The sequence below is a fragment of the Aedes aegypti genome, chromosome 2, assembly GCF_002204515.2.
Source record: "Aedes aegypti strain LVP_AGWG chromosome 2, AaegL5.0 Primary Assembly, whole genome shotgun sequence".
Classification (NCBI taxonomy): domain Eukaryota; kingdom Metazoa; phylum Arthropoda; class Insecta; order Diptera; family Culicidae; genus Aedes; species Aedes aegypti.
Window position 1 is genome coordinate 356,277,944 of NC_035108.1, and position 24,637 is coordinate 356,302,580.

The window sequence follows — 24,637 nt, forward strand, 5'->3', positions numbered from 1 at the left end:
AAGAATGTCAAGATCATCCGAAAAACAGAACATGTAGCGCTAGTATGCAAATAAAAATCAGCATCTATATCATCACAGATAAGATAGACAGTTCGATTCTTCGACAAAGTTGATTATTAATTCAAGGATATCCAAATTGCAAACAGTTTGGTTCTAAATTTTGCTGCTAGCTGGCGCTAGTGACCATGTGAAATTGAGCATTCTTAACTAGTTTTATCTTTTGATCCAATTAAGATAGAAAGATCGAGTCTTCAGCAAATTAGTTCAGAATGTCAAGGGCATCCGAAAAACAAATCGTTTGGTTCTTAATTTTGCCGTAAGTTAGCACTAGTAAACATATTTAATCAAACAAACTCCATCTTGGAACTAGGTGAAATTGAAAGCTCGAGCCTTCGTCAAAGCTGTACAGAAAGTCAAGGGCATCCGGTAAACAGATTAAATTATATATTTTTCACTTCATACACGTTCTATCCCATAATTTTGATAAGGAAGAATGTTCAAGATTTTGTAAAAGTTGGTAGAAGGTCAAGGTAATCCGAAAAGCAAACAGTTTAGCTCTTATTTTTGTCACTAGGTGGCGGTAGTGAACATGTTGAGAGAAGAATTTTAAGCTAGTTGTGTATTGTGATCCTAATGAAATAGCAAGTTCGAGTCATTGACAAAGCTGTTCAGATAGTCAAATAAATCCGGACGTCACTGATGTAACTGAGTTCCGAGGATGCCAAGAAAATCAATTTTCACTCTGGTTCCTCAACACTTTGTCAAGATATGGAACATGAAGTTATGGAGGGTTGACTGTTATTAAATCTCAGGATTTAATGAGATAGAATGTCCATAATGTTGTTCAAATAGCCTTTGGCATTTGAAAGTGGAAGTGATTAAGATCAAAATCATATTACATTCAAGTGATTCAGGTCTGATATATCACATGGTCAAATGTTTCAGATCTGATGCATCTTTTAAGTATTCTGGTATGTTTTACTTGTGCGAGAGATTCATGCCTGATACACATCATATTCAAATCATTCATGTCAGAAACTCTTCATATCCAAGTGATAAAGGGTTGATTGTCTTTATATTCAAGTGATTCATGTTGGCATTAACGTCCTCACTGGGACAGAGACTGCTTCTCAGCTTAGTGTTCTTATGAGCACTTCCACAGTCATTAACTGAGAGCTTTCTTTGACAAAGTTGCCATTTTTCGCATTCGTATATCGTGTGGCAGGTACGATTATACTCTATGCCCAGGGAAATCAAGGAAATTTCCATTACGAAAAGATCCTGGACCGACCAGGAATCGAACTCAGACACCTTCAGCATGGTTTTGCTTAGTAGCCGCGAACTCTAACCACTCGGCTTAGGAAGGCCCCTCTACTCCCTACCCTAGTGATTGATGTCTGATCATATGTTTCAGGTTTGATTAACTTCATTATCAAGTAATTCAGGTTTGATTTTCTTCATATTGAATGAATCATGTCCGATTCACTCCATGTTCAAGTGACTCATGACTGATCTACTTTATATTCAAGTGATTCAGGTTCGGTTCGCTCCATATCCAATTGATTCAAGTCAGATTCACTTAATTTCCATTGATTCATTTAATATTGCAATGTTTCATTTCCAAGTGATTCATACCTGATTCACTTCATATTCAAATGTTTCAGGATTGATTCACTTCATATTTCAGTGGTACATGTCGGCATCACTGCATATTCCAGGCGTTAGATCTGATTCACTTTATTTTTATGTGTTTAAAGTTTTATTTAATTTATATTTTAGTTATAAGGATCTGATTTGCTTCATATTTATGGAATTCAGAAATGATTTACTTCATTATCATGTGATGCAGGTTTAATTAACTTTTTTTCAAGTAACTAAGTTAATCTCTTCATTTTTAAATTAGTTTAAAAACCTCTTCATAATCGAGACTGATTCGCTATATTCAGTCTGTCATATTTCATATTTAAGTGATTCAGGTCAGATTCACTTTATATTAAAGAGATTCAGGATTGATTCACTGGATAGTCAAGTGATTCATGTTAGATTCACTCCACATCCAAGAGATCCATGTCGAATTCATTGCGTATTCAAATGCATCAGGTCTGATTTACTTTATAGGTCTAAATTACTTCATTTTCTAATAATTCAGGTCTGATTCACTTCATGGTTAAATACTTTAAGACTAATTTACTTCATTTCCAAGATTTTTCCTGGATTGGTCTACTTAAATTTTATTATTTTTTAACAAATCATATCAGATTTACCTCATATTAAAGGATTCAGGCATGACATCATGTTTAATAGTTTCAGGACTAATTCACATCATATTCCAGCGATTCAGTCCTTATTCACTTCATTTCCTAGTGATTCGGGTTAAAATCATTGAATATTTAAAACTTCAATTTTATATCTGATCTGGATTACAAAATACAACTCGCTTGAAATTCTTAATTTTATTTGCTTACATGTGGCACCAGCTGGATTTTTTTTAATTAAAAGGTCTGCTTTCCGGATATCCATGACACTCTGAACAAATTTCCCGAAGACTCGAGCTTTCTATCTCTTGTGGATCTAGAGAGAACTAGTTTAGCACGCTCAATTTTACATTCTCACTAGCGCCACCTAGCGGCAAAATTGCGAACCAAACTTTTCACCTTCCGGATATCCTTGATCCGCTGAACTACTTTGCTGAAGGTCGGTTCTTCGCATATCATAAGGATCTCGAGATATAGCAAAGTAAATTTACCAATTTTGAGGTGATGCTAAACTTTTTAGGGGGTGGTTCAACTGTGTGTTGCGATATTTATTTTAGTAAGTATGATGAGTAGTGTAGATGTTATCTAACGCAGATAGAATGATTTTTACAAATTTTTATTGTCACGAAAATATGATGGAAATATTCATTCTATTTGCACTAGCGGGTAAAATAAACAGCTCTTGGTGGTTGGATGAACACTGAATAAAGCAAATATTTTTGAAAAGTTCTTTTGCATTTCTGGAATTATATCTTTAACCTATAAAAGATTGCAATCCATAAAAAAATCTAAAGGTGTCTCTTTTGGTATCATATTCCCCTCATTGAAAAACCTCGAAACCTCGAGCTTAAACTACCTCAGTTCTAATTTTTAGAAGTGGTTTTCTAAAATTTGATTTTTGTTGGCATAATCGAAATTTTGACACCGTGATACAAAGCTGAGCATATTTCACGAGGTTTATTAGAATCACTAATCCTCTAATACCCAACCTCATCTTTAGACGGGGTCCACTTTAGAATTTTGTGTATTTTTTCGTAGCTCTGAAATCAAAATGATTTTATTTTTGGCTTAAAAGTTGGCTCATAACATGCATATAAACAAAATTTTTTTATGAATTTTGAAACTTTTTTGTAGTTTAAAAAATAGTTTGAAAAATTGTATTTTTATATAACCTACACATGCCTGATTTAATACAACAATTTGTACCATTTATATTTTTCTACAATAAGCCCATCACAGCTTGGTGGTAATAAAATAATGTTAAACCTCTTTAAATTTTACTCACGGAATAAAATATGCTCCAGAAAAAAAAACTTAATGTTTCCAAAAGTCTTGTAAAATCTTAAGTTTTTATTATTGCCAAAAATTTGTAACAAGAAGTGGCTTCAAGAATAAAAAATAAAAAAAATCAAAAAAAAAATTATAAATTCACGATTAAAAATGAAACATTGCCCAAAACGTGTTAAGAAAGATTTAAGATGTCGAAAAATGATAATAAGATCGAAAATAAAAATTTGGGTATAAGAGAATTAATATATTCGAGTTAACCTTGTGGTTCACATTGATAAAGGTTGAAAAACGAAATATTTCGCTAAAGAAACTCGCTCTGTTGCTTGAATTAAAAATAAAAGTAGGAAAATTTGTAAGATTTTGACACATTTGACGAAAACCAAATGTAGTTCCTTTTAGATACCTAATTGTCAAAGTCTAAGTCTGAAATATAAAAGCATCCCAATCAAATAAAACAAATCTTGCTAGACTAAAATTAAAAGTTCAAAATAAAATCAAAATTATTGAAAGATTGATCAACACATAAATCTCACTTAACGATTTTCGTAAGAATTATAGGATCGGTGTCCGGCAATTTGGCCGAACGCCAGTTTGGCCGAGAGGGTCGTTTGGCTGAAAAATTATCAGCTTGTCACTACGCTGATGAGTAGGATGTAAAATTGCGGCCCAAGGACTGATCAGATATTGGCTGGGATTCGAACCCAGGACTCTCGTATGCTAGACGAGCATAGTATACATGAGATGAATGGATGTGGCTTATGAAATCCCAGCCGAGCGCGTGGATTTTTTTTAATAATTTCACCGATAATTTATCCATATTTACCACGCATAATAAGTTAATTAATTTAATAACCATGCGGATTGGATTACCGAACATCTCAATATATGTGTCAATATATTTTTATGACGTTTTATGTCGTGGCGCTAGTGTGCATGCAATTTGGCCATCTTCTAATAGGTGTGCTTAAAATAAGAAGACAACTAACTGTACAGTTGAGGTCGAATAACGCGTATATGTACTAAATTCATTTTTCATATAGGGTGACTTACGGCTTCGGCACCATTCGACTATTATCGGCAACCAAATTTCAAACGCCAAATATACAGTAATTTTCTATGAAAACACATCAGTGGAAACATTCAGATGATTCTTTGTTCTGCCCGCTTCCCGCTGGTGAGATTTCCGAGACTAAACAAACGATATCGCCGGAGATGTCATCAATTCAAATGAGCACGCCTCAAAACGCAACTGATTTGGAGCTGCCGAAGAGATTCACCAGCAGTTGTTATGGGAAAGTTGCCGAAGAGATTGAGGCTGCCGACAATAGTCACACTGACAAGGGATGTTCGCAGCGTTGTAAAAACTTTTCCAAAAGCATTTTGACAATTCTGTCGGTGTGAATTGATAGAGGATTGAGCAACACATAAATGTAAATAGACAAACACGGAATTTGTCTGCTGATATCCGAGAAAGTTACAAAAGAAGCACGGCATCGGCTTAAGCTGCCGAGAATACGTAAGTTCCCCTATTTCCGGTAAAGTTTGTTTTAGTTTTTGTATTTTGTTTTTTAAAACCGGTTAGAAAAGTGACAAATTTTAGACGACATTATTCTCTTCATATTGATGGATTAGCAAAAGTTTGTTGGGCAGCAACTTTGTTTTAGTATTCTTAAAAAAATGCATCTTACGGCAAGATTTCAGAATCTTCACTTCCCTTCACTTCTGAAAATAGTACAATTTATTGTATACCAAGATGCTCGTAAGAATCAACGGTTAGACGTTAAGGTTGAGGTGGAGCATTTGCGACATATAGAAAAACTTCTCATTATGGAAGGGGGAAACAGAAGGGGTCTGAACTTCGAAACAATCTTCAATTCAATATGATAGAGCATTTCAATTAAATATCGGAAACAACATTCCAAAAGGACGCCACTGTTTTGGTAAACAACATTTTTCCTCGAATCTGAAGACCTGATATGACTGCTAAGGGAATCTGGGATAATATGTATCCTTGAGGCAATACGATCCACGCTTCCTTTTTAGACTATTCGACGGATTTCACGCCAACTCGACACGCGATTAGCAGCACCCCTTCAGAATTCAATGAAACTTTCTGGATGTCAAAAGTATGTGAAACTAAGATACTTTGCATACTTTGTTTTTTTCAAAATCGATCTAGACTAACATTTGGAAAGGGTCAATTTTTGTTTTACTTTTTTTATAAACCCGTATAACTCTAAAATGGTAAGACCTACAAAAAAGTGTTGTATGGGGGACAGTCGTGAAATTTCCTGACATTTTAGAGTAAAATATTAAAAAAATAAAAACACATTTTCTACACTGAAAAAAAAATTATTCAAAACTTTAAAGTCGATTTAAAAAAAACGGCCACTTCAGATTGTGATCATCCTTAAGCAAAAAGTTTCGTAATTAAATTTACTAAAAGTCGCCCATGCATTGCAAATTGGGCACATTTTAGAGAAAAAAGTTATTCTAACATCGAATTTTTTAAGTCCCAAAGTTTTTTTTTACTTTTTTTTTAACTCGTATAACTCGAAAATGGCAAGACCTACAAAAAAGTGTTGTATGGGGGACTGTCGTGAAATTTCCTGAAGTTTGAGAAAAAAATATTGAAAAAATAAAAACACATTTTCTACACTAAAAAAAAAATATTCAGAACTTTTAAGTCGATTTAAAAAAAACGGCCACTTCAGATTTTGATCATCCTTAAGCAAAAAGTTTCGTAATTAAATTTACTAAAAGTCGCCCATGCATTGCAAATTGGGCACATTTTAGAGAAAAAAGTTTTTCTAACATCGATTTTTTTAAGTCCCAAAGTTTTTTTTTTACTTTTTTTTTATAAACTCGTATAACTCGAAAATGGCAAGACCTACAAAAAAGTGTTGTATGGGGTACAGTCGTGAAATTTCCTGAAGTTTGAGAAAAAAATATTGAAAAAATAAAAACACATTTTCTACACTGAAAAAAAAATATTCAAAACTTTAAAGTCGATTTAAAAAAAACGGCCACTTCAGATTTTGATCATCCTTAAGCAAAAAGTTTCGTAATTAAATTTACTAAAAGTCGCCCATGCATTGCAAATTGGGCACATTTTAGAGCAAAAAGTTTTTCTAACATCGAATTTTTTAAGTCCCAAGTTTTTTTTTACTTTTTTTTTATAAACTCGTATAACTCGAAAATGGCAAGACCTACAAAAAAGTGTTGTATGGGGGACAGTCGTGAAATTTCCTGAAGTTTGAGAAAAAAATATTGAAAAAATAAAAACACATTTTCTACACTGAAAAAAAATTATTCAGAACTTTAAAGTCGATTTAAAAAAAACGGCCACTTCAGATTTTGATCACCTTAAGCAAAAAGTTTCGTAATTAAATTTACTAAAAGTCGCCCATGCATTGCAAATTGGGCACATTTTAGAGAAAAAAGTTTTTCTAACATCGATTTTTTTAAGTCCCAAAGTTTTTTTTTACTTTTTTTTATAAACTCGTATAACTCGAAAATGGCAAGACCTACAAAAAAGTGTTGTATGGGGGACTGTCGTGAAATTTCCTGAAGTTTGAGAAAAAAATATTGAAAAAATAAAAACACATTTTCTACACTGAAAAAAAAAATGAGTTTGAATCAAAAAATAGATTGTATTTTTTATTGAGAATAGTTGAAAAACGGAATTATACAGTGATTATGTTTTTTAAATGCCTCTGCCTATGAGGAAATCAACTCCGTCTAACAATCCGACGGATTTTTATGGTTCAAAAGGTATCACAACAGTATTGCAAATATTGAAAAGTTACAACCTTATCCATATCCCATTAAATTCTCTTCTAGAAAAAGTTTTGTGAAAAATAACTTACTAAACGTACCTGCGTTAAACGCCAGATGAATAAGAAATAATGAACATGTTTGTATTGTTATCCACCTAAAAAAAATTGATAAGCTCATAACTCATGATTTTATTTGCAAAAAGTCTTCTTTTTCACGAAACAAAAAATACTCCTTACAACAAGGTTAAATACTGGTAACGCTGCTCAAGGATATCACTGGAATAATTCCCAATTCTAAATTTATCATAAAAAAGATAATAAATTGGAAAATGTTAGTTTTATTATAATATCAGACCCATGACACAGTAGCAGTTCAGCAATTTATTTCAAAATTGATAAATTTTGTTAAACAAATCAAAAGTTATTTTTAAGTCAGATGGAGCTGCAGCTCATTAAAAAATTGCCAGCTTATGTAATTTCAAGAAAATACATGGATTGGAAGCAGAGTGGCACTTTTTTGCCACATCCCACGCAAAGGCCCCTGTGACGCTATTAGTGGCACTCTCAAGCCAATGGCAAAAAAGCAAGTCTTGCAAAAGACTATGGAAACTCAATCGCAACTCCGCGAGAACTATTCGACTGGGCAGTGAAACAAACTGATACATGTATCACCAAATTAAATTTCTGTTATATATCTAATGAACAATATGTTAAAATGTCAGAGGAATTGGTGGAATTGTTTGATAAGGTTAAAACTGTCCCTGGTACCCAAAAGTATCATTGTTTTATGCCTACTAGTGATACACAAATTGCAGCCAGACGGTATACCAATTCAGAGGATGAACCACGACTTTTTTCATAAGCATAATATTGATCCTTTCCAGACACCTGTTAAGATTGGCTTTGACCAAATATGAAATTAAATATTATTGTGATATCTTTCCAACCATAAAAAAACCCATCGGATTGTTAGAAGGAGTTGATTTTCTCATTAACGGTATGGCACGAGATCAATTGAATTTAATTAAAAAAAAACTGTATAATTCCATTTTATTTCTTTTAACTACTCCCAATAAAACAAATATAATCTATTTTGTGATTAAAACTCATTTATCACTTGAAAATATGATCATACTAGACGATTTGAAGCGAAATAAAAATTAAATAAAAAGTTCATTTTGGACTTAAAAAATTCGATGTTAGAAAAACTTTTTTCTCTAAAATATGCCCAATTTTCAATGTATGGACGACTTTTAGTAAATCTAATTACGAAACTTTTTGCTTAAGGATGATCAAAATCTGAAGTGGCCGTTTTTTTAAATCGACTTCGAAGTTTTGAATATTTTTTTTTTTCAGTGTAGAAAATGTGTTTTTATTTTTTTAATATTTTTTACTAAAACGTCAGGAAATTTCACGACAGTCCCTCATACAACACTTTTTTGTAGGTCTTAACGTTTTCGAGTTATACGGGTTTATAAAAAAAGTTAAAAAAAACTTTGACCCTTTCCAAATGTTAGTCTAGATCTATTTTGAAAAAACAAAGTATGCAAAGTATCTTAGTTTCACATAGTCTTCACACCCAGAAAGTTTCATTGAATTCTGAAGGGGTGCTGCCAATCCCTTTGTCGAGTTGGCGTGAAATCCGTCATATTTGCAAAGTAATTGGGAACAGTTTTTTGCCAGACAATGATAGCAAGGATCCCCAAAATACGATTTGACAAGAAAAATCTCACGAAAAATATCTCAGTTTTTTTTAAATATTCATAGAAATCCTAAAAAGTCGTTTTGCCCAAGGGGTGAATATTACCCCTCATGCCTTTACCTCGTAATCCATCCAATTCAATTCTTCTTGGCATTACGCCCTCCACTGAAACAGAGCCCGCCCATCAGCTTAGTGTTCTTCTGTTAAGATATTTTAACTGAGAGTTTCCTTCGCAAAAGTTGTCATTTTGCATTCGTTTATCGTGTGGCAGGTAAGATGACACTCTATGTTCAGGGAAGTCAAGAAATTTTCCATTAATAAAAATCCTTGACCTACCTGGAATCAAACCCAGAAACCTCCAGCATGGGTTTGCTTTGTAAACATTTTGCCCTCCCAAGGTTGGCGCTCGATTTAGCTTAAATTATCAATATGTTCAAGCTCTTCCGAGTATACTAATATGAACCGTTATGTCCAATGCACTTGATATCGCACTCGAAATATCGTATCACTTATTGAATACGATTATTAGATGATTTAACATGACATCTTCTTTTTTCCAGAAGCAGTCATCATTTTTATCTGACAACCATTTCATATTATTCCGCTAAACTTCTTCCAGGGAACCTGTCCACAATGCACCGCCTACGACCCTCCAGAAATCCACCATCAATCCTCCTCATCCAGGGATGAACAAACATCCGTCTCACATGGCGGTGGGCTATCGGCCGAAACAACCAGTAGCCGCTACTTCGAATCGTTTGGAACATTACGTCTCTCCAAATCACCTATACGGCACCTACATCCAGTTTGGACAGGCTTCGAGCCCACTGCAGTCAGCGAAAACCAAATTCATCAGCCAACTCGCCAGCCATCCTAGCTTTGATGCACAGCTCAAAGGTTTACTGCATGCTGGCGTTGGTAATGGCTACCAGCAAACGTTTGCCCACATCAAGAACCTGCAGAAGATGAACTACCTCCAGCAGCAGAGCAAGCTGCAGCCCTTCTACAATCACCTCGCACCCGCAGACATCGATCTCCCGAAGAAGTTGACTTCATCCGGAGAGAAAGATTCAACCAAAGTCCCTGTCACCCCGTCGACGCCACTTTTCCCACACATTCCTCCCAGTGTCCTGACACCATTCTTCCAACAGGTTCAACAGCAACAGCAGAACAAGTACGGGTTCAGCTTGAAGACCCAGCATCCTGCTCCACCGGCAGCATCTTCCGCGTCGACACAATTCTTCAAAGAAAAACCTTATAAGCACCAATCCAATTCCCAATACGATCCCCACCAGGTTCACCCGACTCCACTCCAACACCATGGCACTGAATCGTTTGGATTCACTTCCTACCAAAGCCATCAGCAACCCCCCATCGATCATAAACCCCACGAGGCTGTTAAGTTTAAAGAAAACAAACATGTGTTCAATGAAATTCACGACGAATACTCGAAGAATCTAGTCCCACCACCTCCTAGCACCCAACAAGCTTTCTCACCTACAATCACCAACCATGCAGAACCTAGCAAAGATCCTATTGAGATCCTCAACAAGTACAACATCAAATCCCACTCCCCACTTCAAGATGCCAACCGATTCAGTTATGAATCGTATGCCAGACCAAGTGCCTCATCTCACACTCCTTCATCGACTCCCAGCTCTACTAGCTATCCTTCCTCGACCTCATCCCAATCCCCACCAAGCACGACTCCACGTCAACCATTCTACAGCCATTCGATCATCTTCGGCGGTGACCACAACGGTTTCAGCACTCCCGTCATGGTAACTCCGGTCAACGACGACTGGATTGGACGAGATAAGTTCATCACGACCGAAAAGCCCAACGTTTTTAGACATCTCTTCCGACAGCAAGAAAGCGAATACAAACAGCACAAGCTGATGCACCCTAGCTATACCGGGCTTCCACCGAATAAGCGACCTTCCTCGACAACTCCCATTTCAATTTCGGACGCGTCAACAGAGGAACCTCTGATCACGCATAGCTTCTTCACCATTGAGGATGCCATCTCGGATCCTACCTTGATTCCTCCTGGCAGTCGCAACAAGTACAAGTATACCACGGAAGCTGAAGAGAATAGGTTGGATGAGCCTCAACCGGAAATTGTCACCATTGGGTCCGCTTACCTTGACTCCCAGGAATTCGGTACCACAACTCCATACCCAATGTTCAAATCCAAGGGCCGCAGGCGTCGTCCAAAGCCATCCACCGAACAGTCCATCGATTCTGATTATACTGAAGCTCCAGCCGAGCGTCCAAATCGTAACCGGTTCCGGTTCCGACCACGACCAACCATAGATGCCGATAACGAACTCAAGACAACCACCATCTCTCCACCGACCACTCCGTACATCGCGGAAGAAAGCTCACTCAGGAAGCTCCGCAAGAAGCTTCCGACCACATTCAATCGAAACCGTATCACAGCCAACCGCGAAGAACAGGATCAAGAACAACCGGACACTCCAGCAACGCAACTTCCGCCAGTGACTACCACCGTGGCCTTCAGTACTCCCACATCTTTGTTCAACTTCCAGAACGAGAATAATGGACTGCGGTCACGGTTCCGACCAAGTGGAGGATTTGACATCAAACCAACTCGAACGAAATCCAAGTTCAGCGACGACTTCGAAGATCCGTTCAAATCCGCTGAGGTCACTCGTGACAGCGATAGCAACCGCGTCAACTTCAAACTACAGAACATCAAGCCCAGCCTTCGACTGCCGTCTTCGTCTCCATCGTTCGGTCCTAGTACTTCCTCGACGTTTGCCAGCTTCACCTCGGACGAAACCAGCGGTGAAGTCAACCGAACCAAACCGGAACTCAACCGACCTCGCTTCAGCATCAAAGAATACCGAAATAAGCTGAACCGAACAACACCCACAAGTACGACCTCCACCAGCAGCACCACAACGTCCTTCTTCGGCGTGTTCGACCAGGACGTAACGACTCAGCCCTCGACGAAGTTGCGATTCCCCACGAGGAATCGTTTCGTGCTGAACTTCAGGGTGAACAAGACTTCCGAATCGAATGAAGTGCTCTCGCCCAACTCCGGAAGCAGCAGTAGCAGCACTACGGAAAAGCCGGCGGCGACAATCAACGATACGACCACCGTGAGGACATCGTTCCGACCGACGGGAACCCGCGGGCAGTTCAACCGGTTCACGGTCAAGAAGGCCACTACGGAGCAGCCGCAGCTGTCAAGCGTATCGTCCCGAGTGGTGAACCGAGGTCGCATTCGGCTGCAGGATACTACCACACAATCGGTAAGTCACGTTTCCTTTACTCTAGCTTCTGGGGATATCCGGGAGTCATAGTCATAATTAGTTCTTAGAAGTCCAAGAGCTTCGTGCAAGATAAATTCTGAAGTTACGATCTTAGGAATCTACACCGTAGATTTTACAAACCACAAATGATCACATGATGTCAACGACATGCTCAAAAGATCCTCAACAAATCCAATCCAATCCAATCCAAATCCAATCCAAATCCAATCCAAATCCAATCCAAATCCAATCCAAATCCAATCCAAATCCAATCCAAATCCAATCCAAATCCAATCCAAATCCAATCCAAATCCAATCCAAATCCAATCCAAATCCAATCCAAATCCAATCCAAATCCAATCCAAATCCAATCCAAATCCAATCCAAATCCAATCCAAATCCAATCCAAATCCAATCCAAATCCAATCCAAATCCAATCCAAATCCAATCCAAATCCAATCCAAATCCAATCCAAATCCAATCCAAATCCAATCCAAATCCAATCCAAATCCAATCCAAATCCAATCCAAATCCAATCCAAATCCAATCCAAATCCAATCCAAATCCAATCCAAATCCAATCCAAATCCAATCCAAATCCAATCCAAATCCAATCCAAATCCAATCCAAATCCAATCCAAATCCAATCCAAATCCAATCCAAATCCAATCCAAATCCAATCCAAATCCAATCCAAATCCAATCCAAATCCAATCCAAATCCAATCCAAATCCAATCCAAATCCAATCCAAATCCAATCCAAATCCAATCCAAATCCAATCCAAATCCAATCCAAATCCAATCCAAATCCAATCCAAATCCAATCCAAATCCAATCCAAATCCAATCCAAATCCAATCCAAATCCAATCCAAATCCAATCCAAATCCAATCCAAATCCAATCCAAATCCAATCCAAATCCAATCCAAATCCAATCCAAATCCAATCCAAATCCAATCCAAATCCAATCCAAATCCAATCCAAATCCAATCCAAATCCAATCCAAATCCAATCCAAATCCAATCCAAATCCAATCCAAATCCAATCCAAATCCAATCCAATCCAAATCCAATCCAAATCCAATCCAAATCCAATCCAATCCAATCCAAATCCAATCCAAATCCAATCCAAATCCAATCCAAATCCAATCCAAATCCAATCCAAATCCAATCCAAATCCAATCCAAATCCAATCCAAATCCAATCCAAATCCAATCCAAATCCAATCCAAATCCAATCCAAATCCAATCCAAATCCAATCCAAATCCAATCCAAATCCAATCCAAATCCAATCCAAATCCAATCCAAATCCAATCCAAATCCAATCCAAATCCAATCCAAATCCAATCCAAATCCAATCCAAAATCCAATCCAAATCCAATCCAAATCCAATCCAAATCCAATCCAAATCCAATCCAAATCCAATCCAAATCCAATCCAAATCCAATCCAAATCCAATCCAAATCCAATCCAAATCCAATCCAAATCCAATCCAAATCCAATCCAAATCCCAATCCAAATCCAATCCAAATCCAATCCAAATCCAATCCAAATCCAAATCCAAATCCAATCCAAATCCAATCCAATCCAATCCAAAATCCAATCCAAATCCAATCCAATCCAATCCAAATCCATCCAAATCCAATCCAAATCCAATCCAAATCCAATCCAAATCCAATCCAAATCCAATCCAAATCCAATCCAAAATCCAATCCAAATCCAAATCCAAATCCAATCCAAATCCAATCCAAATCCAATCCAAATCCAAATCCAATCCAATCCAAATCCAATCCAAATCCAATCCAAATCCAATCCAATCCAATCCAAATCCAATCCAATCCAATCCAAATCCAATCCAAATCCAATCCAAATCCATCCAATCCAATCCAATCCAATCCAAATCCAATCCAAATCCAATCCAAATCCAATCCAAATCCAATCCAAATCCAATCCAAATCCAATCCAAATCCAATCCAAATCCAATCCAAATCCAATCCAAATCCAATCCAAATCCAATCCAAATCCAATCCAAATCCAATCCAAATCCATCCAAATCCAATCCAAATCCAATCCAAATCCAATCCAAATCCAATCCAAATCCAATCCAAATCCCAATCCAAATCCAATCCAAATCCAATCCAAATCCAATCCAAATCCAATCCAAATCCATCCAAATCCAATCCAAAATCCAATCCAAATCCAATCCAAATCCAATCCAAATCCAATCCAAATCCATCCAAATCCAATCCAATCCAATCCAAATCCAATCCAAATCCAATCCAAATCCAATCCAAATCCCAATCCAAATCCAATCCAAATCCAATCCAAAATCCAATCCAAATCCAATCCAATCCAATCCAAATCCAATCCAAATCCAATCCAACCAATCCAATCCAAATCCAATCCAAATCCAATCCAAATCCAATCCAAATCCAATCCAATCCAATCCAAATCCAATCCAAATCCAATCCAAATCCAAATCCAATCCAATCCAATCCAAATCCAATCCAAATCCAATCCAAATCCAATCCAAATCCAATCCAAATCCAATCCAAATCCAATCCAATCCCAAATCCAATCCAAATCCAATCCAAATCCAATCCAAATCCAATCCAAATCCAATCCAAATCCAATCCAAATCCAATCCAAATCCAATCCAAATCCAATCCAAATCCAATCCAAATCCAATCCAAATCCAATCCAAATCCAATCCAAATCCAATCCAAATCCAATCCAAATCCAATCCAAATCCAATCCAAATCCAATCCAAATCCAATCCAAATCCAATCCAAATCCAATCCAAATCCAATCCAAATCCAATCCAAATCCAATCCAAATCCAATCAATCCAAATCCAATCCAAATCCAATCCAAATCCAATCCAAATCCATCCAATCCAATCCAATCCAATCCAAATCCAATCCAATCCAATCCAATCCAAATCCAATCCAAATCCAATCCCAAATCCAATCAAATCCAATCCAAATCCAATCCAAATCCAATCCAAATCCAATCCAAATCCAATCCAAATCCAATCCAAATCCAATCCAAATCCATCCAAATCCAATCCAAATCCAATCCAAATCCAATCCAAATCCAATCCAAATCCAATCCAAATCCAATCCAAATCCAATCCAAATCCAATCCAAATCCAATCCAAATCCAATCCAAATCCAATCCAAATCCAATCCAAATCCAATCCAAATCCAATCCAAATCCAATCCAAATCCAATCCAAATCCAATCCAAATCCAATCCAATCCAATCCAAATCCAAATCCAATCCAAATCCAATCCAAATCCAATCCAAATCCAATCCAAATCCAATCCAAATCCAATCCAAATCCAATCCAAATCCAATCCAAATCCAATCCAAATCCAATCCAAATCCAATCCAAATCCAATCCAAATCCAATCCAAATCCAATCCAAATCCAATCCAACAATCCAATCCAATCCAACCAATCCAATCCAATCCAATCCAATCCAATCCAAATCCAATCCAAATCCAATCCAAATCCAATCCAAATCCAATCCAAATCCAATCCAAATCCAATCCAAATCCAATCCAAATCCAATCCAAATCCAATCCAAATCCAATCCAAATCCAATCCAAATCCAATCCAAATCCAATCCAAATCCAATCCAAATCCAATCCAAAATCCAATCCAAAATCCAATCCAAATCCAATCCAAATCCAATCCAAATCCAATCCAAATCCAATCCAAATCCAATCCAAATCCAATCCAAATCCAATCCAAATCCAATCCAAATCCAATCCAATCCAATCCAATCCAAATCCAATCCAAATCCAATCCAAATCCAATCCAAATCAATCCAAATCCAAATCCAATCAATCCAATCCAAATCCAATCCAAATCCAATCCAAATCCAATCCAAATCGCAAATCCAATCCAATCCAATCCAAATCCAATCCAAATCCAATCCAATCCAAATCCAATCCAAATCCAATCCAAATCCAATCCAAATCCAATCCAAATCCAATCCAAATCCAATCCAAATCCAATCCAAATCCAATCCAAATCCAATCCAAATCCAATCCAAATCCAATCCAAATCCAATCCAAATCCAATCCAAATCCAATCCAAATCCAATCCAAAATCCAATCCAAATCCAATCCAAATCCAATCCAATCCAAATCCAATCCAAATCCAATCCAAATCCAATCCAAATCCAATCCAAATCCAATCCAAATCCAATCCAAATCCAATCCAAATCCAATCCAAATCCAATCCAAAATCCAATCCAAATCCAATCCAAATCCAATCCAAATCCAATCCAAATCCAATCCAAATCCAATCCAAATCCAATCCAAATCCAATCCAAATCCAATCCAAATCCAATCCATCCAATCCAATCCAAATCCAATCCAAATCCAATCCAATCCAATCCAAATCCAATCCAAATCCAATCCAAATCCAATCCAATCCAATCCAAATCCAATCCAAATCCAATCCAAATCCATCCAAATCCAATCCAAATCCAATCCAAATCCAATCCAATCCAATCCAAATCCAATCCAAATCCAATCCAAATCCAATCCAAATCCAATCCAAATCCAATCCAAATCCAATCCAAATCCAATCCAAATCCAATCCAAATCCAATCCAAATCCAATCCAAATCCAATCCAAATCCAATCCAAATCCAATCCAAATCCAATCCAAATCCAATCCAATCCAATCCAAATCCAATCCAAATCCAATCCAAATCCAATCCAAATCCAATCCAAATCATCCAAATCCAATCCAAATCCAATCCAAATCCAATCCAAATCCAATCCAAAATCCAATCCAAATCCAATCCAAATCCAATCCAAATCCAATCCAAATCCAATCCAAATCCAAATCCAAATCCAATCCAAATCCAATCCAAATCCATCCAATCCATCCAAATCCAATCCAAATCCAATCCAAATCCAATCCCAAATCCAATCCAATCCAATCCAATCCAATCCAATCCAATCCAAATCCAATCCAAATCCAATCCAAATCCAATCCAAATCCAATCCAAATCCAATCCAAATCCAATCCAATCCAATCCAATCCAATCCAAATCCAATCCAAATCCAATCCAAATCCAATCCAAATCCAATCCAAATCCAATCCAAATCCAATCCAAATCCAATCCAAATCCAATCCAAATCCAATCCAAATCCCAATCCAATCCAATCCAAATCCAATCCAAATCCAATCCAAATCCAACCAAATCCAATCCAAATCCAATCCAAATCCAATCCAAATCCAATCCAAATCCAATCCAAATCCAATCCAATCCAATCCAAATCCAATTCCAAATCCAATCCAAATCCAATCCAAATCCAATCCAAATCCAATCCAAATCCAATCCAAATCCAATCCAAATCCAATCCAATCCAATCCAAATCCAATCCAAATCCAATCCAAATCCAATCCAAATCCAATCCAAATCCAATCCAAATCCAATCCAAATCCATCAAATCCAATCCAAATCCATCCAAATCCAATCCAAATCCAATCCAAATCCAATCCAAATCCAATCCAAATCCAATCCAAATCCAATCCAAATCCAATCCAAATCCAATCCAATCCAATCCAAATCCAATCCAAATCCAATCCAAATCCAATCCAAATCCAATCCAAATCCAATCCAAATCCAATCCAAATCCAATCCAAATCCAATTCCAAATCCAATCCAAATCCAATCCAAATCCAATCCAAATCCAATCCAAATCCAATCCAAATCCAATCCAATCCATCCAAATCCAATCCAAATCCAATCCAAATCCAATCCAAAATCCAATCCAAATCCAATCCAAATCCAATCCAAATCCAATCCAAATCCAATCCAAATCCAATCCAAATCCAATCCAAAATCCAATCCAAATCCAATCCAAATCCAATCCAAATCCAATCCAAATCCAATCCAAATCCAATCCAAATCCAATCCAAATCCAATCCAAATCCAATCCAAATCCAATCCAAATCCAATCCAAATCCAATCCAAATCCAATCCAAATCCAATCCAAATCCAATCCAAATCCAATCCAAATCCAATCCAAATCCAATCAAATCCAATCCAAAATCCAATCCAAATTCCAATCCAAATCCAATCCAAATCCAATCCAAATCCAATCCAAATCCAATCCAAATCCAATCCAAATCCAATCCAAATCCAATCCAAATCCAATCCAAATCCAAATCCAATCCAAATCCAATCAAATCCAATCCAAATCCAATCCAAATCCAATCCAAATCCAATCCAATCCAATCCAAATCCAATTCCAAATCCAATCCAAATCCAATCCAAATCCAATCCAAATCCAATCCAAAATCCAATCCAATCCAAATCCAATCCAAATCCAATCCAAATCCAATCCCAAATCCATCCAATCCAAATCCAATCCAAATCCCAATCCAAATCCAATCCAAATCCAATCCAAATCCAATCCAAATCCAATCCAAATCCAATCCAAATCCAATCCAAATCCAATCAAATCCAATCCAAATCCAATTCCAAACAATCCCAAATCCAATCCAAATCCAATCCAAATCCAATCCAAATCCAATCCAAATCCAATCCAAATCCAATCCAAATCAATCCAATCCAAATCCAATCCAAATCCAATCCAAATCCAATCCAAATCCAATCCAAATCCAATCCAAATCCAATCCAATCCAATCCAAATCCAATCCAAATCCAATCCAAATCCAATCCAAATCCAATCCAAATCCAATCCAAATCCAATCCAAATCCAATCCAAATCCAATCCAAATCCAATCCAAATCCAATCCAAATCCAATCCAAATCCAATCCAAATCCAATCCAAATCCAATCCAAATCCAATCCAAATCCAATCCAAATCCAATCCAAATCCAATCCAAATCCAATCCAAATCCAATCCAAATCCAATCCAAATCCAATCCAAATCCAATCCAAATCCAATCCAAATCCAATCCAAATCCAATCCAAATCCAATCCAAATCCAATCCAAATCCAATCCAAATCCAATCCAAATCCAATCCAAATCCAATCCAAATCCAATCCAAATCCAATCCAAATCCAATCCAAATCCAATCCAAATCCAATCCAAATCCAATCCAATCCAAATCCCAATCCAAATCCAATCCAAATCCAATCCAAATCCAATCCAAATCCAATCCAAATCCAATCCAAATCCAATCCAAATCCAATCCAAATCCAATCCAAATCCAATCCAATCCAAATCCAAATCCAATCCAAATCCAATCCAAATCCAATCCAAATCCCAATCCAAATCCAATCCAAATCCAATCCAAATCCAATCCAAATCCAATCCAAATCCAATCCAAATCCAATCCAAATCCAATCCAAATCCAATCCAAATCCAATCCAAATCCAATCCAAATCCAATCCAAATCCAATCCAAATCCAATCCAAATCCAATCCAAATCCAATCCAAATCCAATCCAAATCCAATCCAAATCCAATCCAAATCCAATCCAAATCCAATCCAAATCCAATCCAAATCCAATCCAAATCCAATCCAAATCCAATCCAAATCCAATCCAAATCCAATCCAAATCCAATCCAAATCCAATCCAAATCCAATCCAAATCCAATCCAAATCCAATCCAAATCCAATCCAAATCCAATCCAATCCAATCCAAATCCAATCCAAATCCAATCCAAATCCAATCCAAATCCAATCCAAATCCAATCCAAATCCAATCCAAATCCAATCCAAATCCAATCCAAATCCAATCCAAATCCAATCCAAATCCAATCCAAATCCAATCCAAATCCAATCCAAATCCAATCCAAATCCAATCCAAATCCAATCCAAATCCAATCCAAATCCAATCCAAATCCAATCCAAATCCAATCCAAATCCAATCCAATCCAATCCAAATCCAATCCAAATCCAATCCAAATCCAATCCAAATCCAATCCAAATCCAATCCAAATCCAATCCAAATCCAATCCAAATCCAATCCAAATCCAATCCAAATCCCAATCCAAATCCAATCCAAATCCAATCCAAATCCAATCCAAATCCAATCCAAATCCAATCCAAATCCAATCCAAATCCAATCCAAAATCCAATCCAAATCCAATCCAAATCCAATCCAAATCCAATCCAAATCCAATCCAAATCCAATCCAAATCCAATCCAAATTCCAATCAAATCCAATCCAAATCCAATCCAAATCCAATCCAAATCCAATCCAAATCCAATCCAAATCCAATCCAAATCCAATCCAAATCCAATCCAAATCCAATCCAAATCCAATCCAAATCCAACCAAATCCAATCCAAATCCAATCCAAATCCAATCCAAATCCAATCCAAATCCAATCCAAATCCAATCCAAATCCAAATCCAAGTCCAATCCAAGTCCAATCCAAGTCCAAGTCCAGTCCAAGTCCAGGTCCAGGTCCAGGTCAGGTCCAGGTCCAGGTCCAGGTCCAGGTCCAGGTCCAGTCCAGGTCCAGGTCCAGGTCCAGGTCCAGGTCCAGGTCCAGGTCCAGGTCCAGGTCCAGGTCCAGGTCCAAGTCCAAGTCCAAGTCCAAGTCCAAGTCCAAGTCCAAGTCCAAATCCAATATAAATCACAATTCTATCTCTTCACTTCTCGTCCCCAGACACCGAATCGAACCTCCATCCCGGCGACCTTGAACACCAGCACCCTGGCGAACCGACGTCCGCCGAAGATAAGTCTCCGGCAGCGAATCCAGAACTACAACCGCAAAAAGGACACCGAAGGGTCGCTGAACAACCCGGAAGCGGAGAACAACAGTTTGCTGAATTCGTCGGACGAGGTCAAGCAGTCTTTCGACGATCTGTCGATCCTGGGCAGTGATGCGCAGAATCGCTTCGAGGAAAGTCAATCCGTGCCATCGACTTCGACTAGCACCAGCACTACGACGACCGAGGGTTATCGACATCCGGAGACGGCCATCATGAAGATATCGCCCAAGGACTCGTCGGGCAATGGCTACAATAGCAACAACGACGGAGACTGGGATTTGAACAGTGCTTCGTCTGATTACTCCAAACGGGTTGTTGAGCTGACCCTGTCGGCCAGCAAGGACAAGGGCTTCAAATCGGTCAACAAGGGCTTGCTGTCGAGGCGAGTACCTGGGTACTTTACGCTGGCCACGGAAGACCCTATTCTGCCCATCGAAGCATTCTTTCCACAGGTGAAGAAAGTGAGTGCGTGATGTGTGAGAGACTGTCATTCGTTGAAATGAGTGTAAAATGTGTTCTTTGACTAACGAGAGCGAGAGTGAGAATGAGAGCGACAATGATTGATCTGCTTTTGGATTTTCTGTGTGTATAAGGAGTTGTTCTCTATTAGACCTCAACTGGTTCGATAAATACTCAAGAAACTATCAGTTTCAAAGATCTTTACTTTGTTCGTTTGTAGTTCATCTTTGTAAGTACCTATAGCAATAGAGAACTTCACATTGCTTTACTGAAAATCCTACCTTACAAAACATTTCAGTGTTGCCAAACCACCATGATCTGTATCAAAACTAAAAATTCCTCTCTCCTACGGTTAGTTTGACACCACTGGAAAGCTAATCAGTGCACCCTGTATTAAAGTTGTCGAGCCCACTTGAGTTATGTGTGACCGAGAGAGTGATTTGAGCAGAAGATGAAAGAATGTTAATTACCTTTATGGGCGAATGCGTGGAAGAAAGAGCACGACGTTAATTGTTGTCATTATTTTATTTGTTGTCATACGCGGCGGATAGATTCCCATTTAGTCCTACATTTTCGACATGTATGTTAGTTTTTTACACCTGTTACTTTTATGATAAATTATTACCAGTTCGCTGTCTGTTTGTCAAAGTCACCGAATAGGTACTGGTGGGACGGGGACGAACGTCACTACAGAAGAGTCTACTAGGTGAGCAAATGTTGTGGGAGCTAATTACGGAGTAGGAGTTCATATGCATCAATATTTTTAAGCTGGACGAAGCTGTCTCAGCGATCTTGTATTTATTTTAGGGAAGAAAATATGAATAATGATTCAAGTGTACCTTCAGGTTACCGCTGATGGAACAGAGGTAAGCGGATAGGAGAATACTGAACAGAATCGAATGATTCACCACTGAAGCTGGATAGACTAGTTCGTTGCTGTTAAAAAGTCTGTAAATTTGAAATTGACTCGATAACATTAGGTAATTCTTCGTACTATGGTAGCGATTATTTTCACGGTAGAGTATATAGTCAAGTGAAGCTGACATTAGAAAGAAACGAAACATTTAGATGTAGATAAATCGAATAAATCAAAAGCTGTAAATATACAAAACTTTTTGAATTTTCTATATGATGACAGTCTTGATAAGAGAAATCGTTATTCTGATTACCTGGGAATACTGACAACGATCGCAGTCAGCAGATAGAGTTTAGATCTGTTCCAAACATCACTCTGTCCGCTTTAATACCTGAAATCATGTTATGATCACCAACAGTTATTTGATTTCTCATGTGGTCTGAGGCTGACAATTCTATTCTTCTATTCCCAGTAGTTTTTCACCTATCTTGTGCAGCTATCCTTCTAGATAGGACGAGATAGGGTCATCAAAGCGATTAAACGAACATGGGAAACATATATGTAGCCGGAGATGTTTACGTGGGTTATGGCTACGCGTGGGTCCCCCAAGGAATTTCGGAATACAGTCAACTCTCCCTAACTCGTTAATGAAGATACCATCGAGTTAGGGAAGTATCGACTTACAGAACACAAAACCAGTGAAACTGCGAGGGACCATCGAGCTAGCCATGAAAACCAACTTTTAGAATGGTTTTCTAACTCAATATCGAGATACGGAATATCGAGTAAAGAAGAGTTAACTGTATCTTCAAAACAAGATGTAGTCAATATCGACAAAAATTACAAAATCATAATGAGCTTTTATTGGCTTTTATCGGTGAAAGCGTAAGAAGTAACGTAGTGGCCAACGCTACAACATCTAGCCGTTCAAAACTAGGACGTTAGGCAACGATTTGTCGCTTCGATTGTGTTGTTCATATATGGCCCTCTGTTAGTTTTCAACTTCTATTCATTTCTCTCATCGCTCGCTTGCGATTCTATCCATCATATTCTTTCATTACTTCATTACTTTCCTTGCTCCCTTCCACTTTGAGAAGTAGCGCTTTCACCGATAAAAGCCAATAAAAGCTCATTTTGATAAAGTCATGCGTTGTCCCGTCCTTCATTGCCTGTGCTCTCAGCGCCATTCAGGTGTTCGTCGAAGTGCTGCTTCCACCTTTCGATCACCTCACGCTCGTCCGTAACCATGCTTCCATCCTTATCCCTACACATCTCGGCAAGCGGCACAAAACCATTGCGGGAAGCGTTGAGCTTCTGATAGAACTTACGTGTTTCTCGAGACCCGCACGGCTGTATGAATCTTCTCGCATTCCATCTCCTTCAAACGGTGGCTCTGCTGTTGTCGTTTCGTCTACAACGTTCCAACGTTCTGTCGAGTCCCTTGCTGCAGCATGTCCGCCCGCGCTGCATTCTTCTCTTCCATAATCTGCCTACATTCTTCGTCGAACCTCCTTGTTAATGGCTGCTTTGACTGTTCTCCAGAGGTCCTCAAAACGGGCTACATCCAGTTTACCCTCAAATTTTCAAGACCACAAGACTTGAGAACCATACAGCGCTCCGCGTTGAAAATTTATCCTATTGGTCACCAACAGCAAGCAAGCATTTTGCTTGGTTTTCAACGAGAACTGTTGTCAGATTCTCCAGTCTAGTGCACATGAAAATTCAATGTTTGGCTTCGCTTTATAATCATATTAAGCCGCTCTAGGTCATACCGGGGTGGCCGTCGGTACCGTACGTTTTTAACGACGGAGAGTTTTGGGCACAGTTTAACCATCACCAGATAGTGGTCAGAGTCGATGTTAGCGCCACGATAGGTCCTGACGTCGATGGTTCTCCTCCTCCTGGCCAACTTGAGTGTTTAGATCTTCTATGATGATTTTGACGTCATTGCTTGGGCAGCAGTCGTACCCAACGCTTGATTTTTTTTTACGGCTGGCTTGCAGGGCCTGACACTAGATTTCCGGAGGGCCATAGTGCACAGTTTAGCTTAAAGTCCTTCTCTGGCACTCGGACGATGATTAGCCGCCCTTGACATGGGGAACATACGCTGTTGTGAGCCGCTCCTAACATGGAGTACAGACGCTCCAGGTTTGCAACAGCAAACCCCCCCTTCTCTGTCATCATACGACCAAAGTTCCCACCGGGGTTGGTTACCCGATCTTCCCTAAGGCTACTCGTACCCCGACCAGTACCGCAAAGAGGTAGGGATAGGAGTTGCTGGGCAGGAGGCTAAGAAC

The 24,637-nt window shown here is 38.2% G+C and overlaps 1 protein-coding gene across 1 annotated transcript in view; it reads left to right on the plus strand.

Annotated features, from left to right (window-relative positions):
* LOC110676874 (nuclear pore complex protein DDB_G0274915-like) overlaps nt 1-21,688 on the plus strand; it is a 156,777-nt gene extending 135,089 nt beyond the window's left edge. The window contains exons 5-6 of the mRNA XM_021846360.1: nt 9,646-12,307; nt 20,920-21,688. Coding sequence (XP_021702052.1) covers nt 9,646-12,307; nt 20,920-21,498 — 3,241 coding nt within the window. The 3' untranslated portion in view covers nt 21,499-21,688. The remainder of the gene's footprint in view (nt 1-9,645; nt 12,308-20,919) is intronic.
* Nucleotides 21,689-24,637: the final 2,949 nt, after the last annotated feature.